Here is an 8,470-nt window from a genome sequence, read left to right on the forward strand (position 1 = left end):
AAACATCACATTCAGGACACCAAGCTTTGGGAATAATCATATTTATCATCCAACACTGGCTTGCAAAGGAGATATTTCTGCAATGAAATTGCAATGAAATGATGTCATCGGTTACCATGACAATGGGTGACAATCAAATGACATCACTAATCTGTCACTACTTATTACTGTTTTAAAACAGAAAAAGTTGAAAGAATGATTTTGGATTATAAATAGAATCTCTCCTTGTGTCTTTGGTTAACAAACACATTAACACAAGTCGATAAAAGTTTAAAAGATATTAAAGACATTCGGGTGAGTCTCTACATAAATACTAACTTGGACATTTGGTGATCTGAAAACTTGCCAAGGATTCCATTATATTCAAAAATGAGGGAGTGAGTGAGTTGGGTTTAACGCCGCTTTTAACAATATTCAAGTTATATCATGGCGTGTCAGCTTAATGAGGGAGGAAAGCCCGAAGTGATGCAGGTCTCAGACGTTTATCACTTTGGATGTAAACAACGAGCACGGGTATGGTGCTGACAAACCTAGAAACATAATCGGGGCCAACCGGGATTCAAACCCACAATCATAGGTTCCTGGTGCACCCAAGGGACGCAACTGTGCAAGCAAATCTCAGTGTCTCAGACGCCACTCGTGCCCCATTATTCAAAAAATGAAACCTTTACATGACATTAAAGAATAATTTGCAAAAATGGATTTGCATTAGCATATTGGTATATATTCAGTATCACTTTCAAGTGGACACTGACAATATAAGTGTCAGATCACAGAGAGACGATGTATATGATCAGACACTCAACATTCCAATTGTTAGTGTGGGGGTGATGTGGTATTACCTCCCCTTGAACAGTATGTCAGTTACATCACAGTGTCTCACATTAATATGGGGGGAAAGCCAAATGCAAGCACAGGTAGAGACAAACCTAGGATCATAATTACAGCAAATCTTGGATTTGAACTCATGATCCTGGAATGCCTAAGGGACACAACTGTGCAAGCATATCAAATTTCCTACCCACCTAACTTATGAAATTATGAGTAAGATCAACGTCTGTTTGTCTTCAGTAGTACGCCTGCATTATGCATTTGATTTGACCAGAACTCACATGTGTCTATAATAGGTGTGATATGTTCATACAGAAATATTTCTAAACACAAACATGCCCAGTGAATACAAGAAAGTCTTCAAACTTTGCATAAATCAGTTCTGAGGCAATAATTTGTTTTATCAGTTGGTTCATCGATCCGATGAAACTATTTTCTTCAAAATTGAAAAATATAAATCCACATTTACACTTACATGTGCCACCATGTCATTCTTGCAACAACAAAAATGAGATTACTAAGTGTTTTTAAAGAAATCTTCTACAAAACGTATGATGTTTAATTTTGACATTAACATTTCGCAAGATCCTTCAGGCAATGAATTGATGCAAATTTCCTTGAAACAATTTCTAGAGTTATGTCCCTTGTCCTTGATACACAGATTTGCCGAAATAACCTCCCTTTGTCATCAGAGAAAAAAATTCTTCTTTAACTACTGACTGTAAGGCAATGTTTCGATATAGATCCTTATATCGTTGTCAAGCAAGCCTTTACAGTAGTTAAAGAAGTTGTTCTCCATAAATTGTGTCTACTTTGTCATCCGTCAACTTCTAAGTAATACCTATCAAACATTAAAAAAAAAAAAACATTTATTTTTTACTTATTTCCCCCCCATCCTACAGGGAACATTTTTTGTCAGCTCCTTTTAATATTTTTATTCCCTTTCCAACTTTTGACTTTGTCCCAAAAAACATGCACACAATCAGTACCAGCCACATCAACATAACAACATTAACAATCAATGATCTAGGCTGTTTCTCAAACTCTGGAAAAACACAAGATATTTCTGTTTCTATCTTGAAACTTGTTCATAGCCATTCCTTAAAACAATGGGTCCATATATGTTTTTGTGCGTTTATATCGACCTGATGGTCGACCGTTTATATCGACCATCAGGACACTAGCAACTGATCTTGAAGAAACCAAGATAGATTTACATCTAACAACTTTAAAAAAAGCAAATAATTTTTTAAGCATGAAAACTTGCAAAATGCTGTAAATGGAGGTCAAAAAAAAAAAATGTTTCAGCATTGATGCTTGATGGAAGAGGAATGACTGGTACAATAATGTGTGATGAAATCACTTCACAAAAGGATATCACTGCTGAAAGACGCCCAGTCAGGGTGTTACTGGTCAGTGAGTGAGTGAGTTTGGCTTAACGCCGCTTTTAAAAGTATTCAAGTCATATCACGGCGTGTCAGCTTAATCCGGGAGGAAAGCCCGAAGTGATGCAGGTCTCAGACGTTTACCACTTCGGTGAAACCCACGAGCACGGGTATAGTGCTGACAAACCTAGAAACATAATAGGGGCGAACCGTGATTCGAACCCAAAATCATAGGTTTCTGGCGTGCCTAAGGGACGCAACTCTGCACAGCGAATCGCGGCACCTTAGACGACTGGGCCACTCGTGCCCCATTACTGGTCAGAGGCACAGCCCACTATAGAACTATATCACACATCTTAGCACCAACATTTCCATAGTTTCCAGGGGGAGATGCCATGAACACTATTCACATAGTTCTTAACTCAGGTCAAACTAGGGTCCCGGAACATGATACAAAAATACTCTAATGACTCTGGAACCACCAAAAAAATAGTTGTCATTCTGATTTCATGTTAGGGTCAGTTGTTAGGCAAATATTTATATTCTTGCCTATGATTTTACGAAAGTACTTGCATCCCAGCAAATGCATCAAAATTCAACATGTTCATGGTGGCCACAGCTTGCTCTGATGGGCATCAAGTAGCCCTGATGGGCATGAACTGGCCCTGATGGGCAAGAACTTATCCAGATAGGCATGAACTTGCCCTGGTGGGCATGAACTTATCCAACTAGCCCTGGTGGGCACGAACATGCCCTGATGGGCACAAACTTACCCTGATGGGCACTAATTTGCCCTGATGGGCACGAAATTGCCCTTGTGGGCACTAACTTGCCCTGGTGGGCACGAACTTACTCTGATGGGCACTAACTTGCCCTGGTGGGCACAAACTTACCCTGATGGGCAAGAACTTGCCCTGATGGGCATGAACTTGCCCTGGTGGGCACCAACTTGACCTGGTGGGCATGAATTTGTCCTGATAGGCATGAACTTGTCCTGATAGGCACAAACTTGTCCTGATGAGCATGAACTTGTCCTGATAGGCATGAACTTGTCCTGATGGGCACGAACTTGGCCTGATGGGCACCAACTTGACCTGGTGGGCATGAACTTAACCTGATGGGCACGAACTTGCCCTGATGAGCATGAACCTAACCTGGTGGGCATGAACTTGCCCTGATGAGCATGAACCTAATCTGATGGGCATGAACTTGCCCTGATTGGCATGAACTTAACCTGATGGGCATGAACTTGCCCTGATGAGCATGAACTTGCCCTGATTGGCATGAACTTAACCTGATGGGCATGAACTTGCCCTGATTGGCATGAACTTAACCTGATGGGCATGAACTTGCCCTGATTGGCATGAACATAACCTGATGGGCATGAACTTGCCCTGATGGGCATGAACTTGCCCTGATTGGCATGAACTTAACCTGATGGGCATGAACTTGCCCTGATGAGCATGAACTTGCCCTGATTGGCATGAACTTAACCTGATGGGCATGAACTTGCCCTGATTGGCATGTACTTGTCCTAATTGGCACCAACTTGTCCTGATGGGCACCAACTTGTCCTGATGGGCACAAACTTACCCTGATGGGCAGGAAATGGCCCTGATGGGCATGAACTTGCCCTGATTGGCATGAACCTAACCTGATGGGCATGAACTTGCCCTGGTGGGCATGAACTTGCCCTGATGGGCATGAACTTGCCCTGATTGGCATGAACCTAACCTGATGGGCATGAACTTGCCCTGATTGGCATGAACTTGCTGATGTACATGAACTTGCCCTGACTGGCATGAACTTGTCCTGATGGGCACCAACTTGCCCTGGTAGGCATGAACTTGCAGTGATGGGCATGAACTTGCACTGATGGGCAGGAAATGGCCCTTAATCGTTTTGTTTAGTTCAATGGAAGATGTCAAAGCAAGTTTTCTGATATTGTTTGTAACACATAATCATAAACTGCTAAATCGGTCATAAATCTATGTTAAAGTTATAACAAAGTGATCGGACCCAGTGTTCTGTGAGAATTAACTACCCAACAAAAGTGACACCATAATTATGGTGTAAAATACAGACAATGTGAAGAAACATAGTTCTACGGCTACCTTAAAGGAGGACTATGCTCGGCCAAATTGGCAGTCCCAGCAACTTGGATCAAGTCTTGCAAATACAACTTTGACATCTTTATCAATGTAACAGTCAATGATTACCCAATTAGAAACAGTTTCTCAGATTCACACATTCACAAGCCTGTGACCATCCAATTTAGAATTGGTCTTCAGAAATCCATGCCTGGGATAAGAGGCGAAAAATGAGATTGAGTGGTCAGGTTTGCTGACTTAGTTGCTGAAGGTCATCATGTCCTCCTTGCATAGATCATTGCTCATAACGTCAATCACTGAATTGTCTGGTCCAGACTTGATTACTTACAGACCGCCTTCATAAGGCTGGAATATTGCTGCGAGTAATGTCAAACAAATCACATTCACAAATCAAAACATCTAATCTTCAATCAAAAAAGGGCATCAAAGAGTGGAATTCCTCTATTACATTTATCATGGTTATGAATTGGGACCAGAGGATAAGTGCTCGTATCTGACAATCACTGACAAGCCATGTGCTAGCCAGTTGTGGATTTCTACCGTAGCACACTGCAGAGAATAAAGACATATAGCGATGACTACTGATGTGAATTCCCTGGATTTGCCATGTAGGCATAGTCACTTAGTGTCATCCCAAACTGGTTGGCCAGATGGGAGTAGTATGCATACATGGAGGGCCATGGTTGGGGCGAGGTAGGGAAGTTGTTACTGCTGCTGCCAGGAGTAGATGGGTCAGTCCGAGTGGGAGGAGTGTCTGGGGGGAAGGGGGGGGGGTCGCTCACACCCATCTGTGCTCTCCTGGGAGTACTGAGCCTGCCTATCTGTTCTGTCTCGGTTCACTGTAGAATAGTGGGCTACTCTATCCCCTGCTGTTTCAGGGTAGTTGATCGAGTGGTCGATTTTCTCTGGATCAGACACAAACGGTGCATGGTGATTGCTGCCATCTGGGCAGGAATCTGTTGCATACTGAGCACCTCTGTCAATGTGTACACTGTGTGTGTAGCGGTTGTTATGGTTACTGGCAAATCTCGAATCCTGTGGGATAGGTAGATATGGATGTGCTGGACTGTCTGTTCGACCTATCTGCCCTTCCACGGATATTTCATGGTTTTGACTTTTCAGCGGCAAAGCTTCCTGGCTCTGTGGTCGACTTGGGGCATCAAGGTAGGCTGTCTGGGAATGATGCTGCTCTGTGTGTTGTGTTTCTAAGTAGGTGCTAGAACCATGTTTGTCTTGAGTAAAGTCCTGTTTCTGCAGCTGGATCAGTTCAGGTTTGAGAGAGGGGTACCACGCAGATGAGGAAGACGAAGCTAGATGGATGTCTCTACGGCCTGACTGATCAATAGCCTGACCCTCCTGTAATCCAGCGTTCACCACACTAATATCAGCATACCCATCCGATTTGTACACAGTGTACCCCGAGCTGGAAGGTCTTACCACATCAGGAGAACCAGGGCCATCAACAAGTGGTAATTCTACGGCTTTAGCTGCTGCAGCTAGAACATCCATCTCAGCTGAAGCTGTTGAATCTTGATGATCAACCTTCTCCTCAATTTCAGATATTTTCTCAACATGGTAATTCAGAGCCCCTTGTACTTTGCATATTATATCCTCTCTCCATGTTTTGGCATCTTTGTGGATTTTGTGAACCAAAATCATGTGACGACGAATGATTGATGCATCACTGAACGTCCTAGAACACAGCTTACATATAAATGGCTTATCTCCCTTGTGAACCCTCTCATGTCTCTGAAGAGCTTGCTTTTGTGTGAACTCACGACCACAGTCGCTACACACAAATTGTTTTTTTTGTTCATGAATTCTCATATGCATTTTTAATCCAGATCGTTGGCTGAATCCTTTACTACAAATTTCACAGATAAATTGCTTAGCACCAATATGAACATATTTATGATCTCGTAGCGCAGATTCATAACAAAATCCTTTACCACACACTTCACATATGTGAGGCTTAGCACCAGTGTGAGCATTTGAATGCTCTTGGAGTGAATGTTTAGTTGTAAAGCTCTTGCCACATACTGAACACAGAAAGCTTTTCTTCTGACCCAAATGTTCTGATTTGACATGGCATGAGAGAATGTAATTACTACAGAATGACTTTGGACACATACCACACTGAAATGTCGGCCTGGAATATCCTTCCTCGTGAGTTTTCTTATGTTCCTGCATAGCTTTTCGGATTTTATACATTTTCCCACAAACATCACAACAGTGTTGTGGCTCGACATGAGATGCACGGTGACGCTTCATGTACCGACGATTAGGGAAGACTTTATGACATATATCACATTTAGTTGGGTTAGCAAGGTGAACTCTATGTCTGTGATCTCCAAGTGTGTTCCGAGTTTTGGCAACAAAATCACATTCGGGACATGGAAATTCCTCTGGATCTCCTTCTGGGAACTTTCGAGGTCGACCCCTTCCTCTACTCAAATTCTTTCCATCATCATGTATAGTTCGCTTCAATCTTGAATATTTTTTCCTGTGATTGAATTTTGATCTGAACTTGGTGAATATCCTTTGACTTGAAAGACCAGGAGAATGCTTTCTGGGACGTCCTCGTTTCCTCTTGACAGATTGCTCAATTGCCTCCATACTTTCCAAGTTCTTACTTTCATCATTTTCCGGTACAGGTTCATCAAGTTTACAGTTATCATTGTTGTGTGTCATATGTTGTTTACGTTCTCTTCTTATGGTACTTGTGACAGTTGATTCCGACTTTGGTAAAGTGAGTGATTTTACGGGTTTCCTCTTTTTTGTACGTTTTCCAAACTTAGGTTTCATGATAATCTCACCCGTGCTAGATTCTCCTTTTACTTCCATCTTTTCATGACTTGATACAGGAATGTCTTTCTCACTTTGGGTCACTGGATTGAGTGAGTCCTGTTGTGAAATGCTGTCTCCAGAGACGATACATGATGCAGGTTTCAGAACTACACTTGCAGAGTTTTGAAAATCTTGTGTGGGCGATGGAGAAGTTGTATCCCTTGGGACCACTCTGGCTCCGTACACTGCCAATGCTGTGGCAAGCAGGCTATGAACCCTCTCCATAGCGACCCAAACGCCCTGTAGAGAGATGTGTTTACTATCACCGCCATCCCGAATCTTCACACCAGCGTCCTCGCTGACTCTCCTCACCATGGCATGATAATCAAAATCTGAGGGAAACTTCCCATGCAGTTCATTGTCAATATCTGCAACCACATTGGAAAATATTCTCGTCATTGTCCTTGCGTTTCATTGATTTGCTTCGTTCCGGGACAACTGTGTCAAATTACACTATCGGAAATCGTGGGCGTGTTTGATTGGCACTTGATTTTACTCGGAGACCTTATTCCCACCGCCCATGTAATAATCTTGGGTCTCATGTTAAAATGTTGAATGTTTGTTCTCATCGTATCCGTTATTACCCTGTCTCCGGAACATATATTTGTTTTTCAGGACTGTCACACTACATCGTCGAATGCCACAACATTTGCTTTTCGAGTGCGACCCTGACACATGTAAATAAATCTCTATTGCAGAAGAGTGTCTGATTATCTCCCTTTGAAGCTGTCGGTTCGTTTTATTTGGAAATACCGTATATACGGGCAGTTTGCACCCTCAGTGTATGTCAACGGATATTAGCACTGTAAACTACATATTTGTAACAGCAAATGTTATCGATCAGGGCAAGGAAAGTATTTTATCTGTTCACAATTCGTATTTCTTTTTGCAAAGGTCATGATCAATCAATGTGCCCCCTCACATCTGACGGAATCTCCGTGATCTATCAGGTTAGGAAAATAGTGAGTGCGATTAACCAGTAACATTCTTCTCAAACTTATGACCAGTTCTAATCCCCACTAAAGGACCGGTCATTACTCACAGCTAGGTTGTACTGAAAATAATTACCCTCCCCTAATCTTTTTCATATTTTTGGATGAGTGAGTGATAGACGTTTTACGCCGCTTTTAGCAATATTCCTGCAATATCACGGCGGGGGACACCAGAAATGGGCTTCACACATTGTACCCATGTCGGGAATCGAACCCGGGTCTTCGGCGTGACGGGCGAATGCTTTAACCACTAGACTTCCCGACTGACCCTATTTTTGAATGATCCTCCCAATGTCTTTGTACT

General features: G+C 42.4%; 1 protein-coding gene across 1 annotated transcript; it reads right to left on the reverse strand.

Moving 5' to 3' along the window:
• Positions 1-294: 294 nt before the first annotated feature.
• On the reverse strand, positions 295-7,829 carry LOC139449441 (GDNF-inducible zinc finger protein 1-like). The gene is given in 2 exon segments (XM_071230837.1): positions 295-5,100; positions 5,102-7,829. Coding segments are annotated over 2 exon segments (2,667 nt in total). The 5' UTR covers positions 7,574-7,829; the 3' UTR covers positions 295-4,905.
• Positions 7,830-8,470: the final 641 nt, after the last annotated feature.

This window comes from Haliotis cracherodii, unplaced genomic scaffold (assembly GCF_022045235.1).
Source record: "Haliotis cracherodii isolate W230 unplaced genomic scaffold, xgHalCrac1.p SCAF_8, whole genome shotgun sequence".
Taxonomy (NCBI): domain Eukaryota; kingdom Metazoa; phylum Mollusca; class Gastropoda; order Lepetellida; family Haliotidae; genus Haliotis; species Haliotis cracherodii.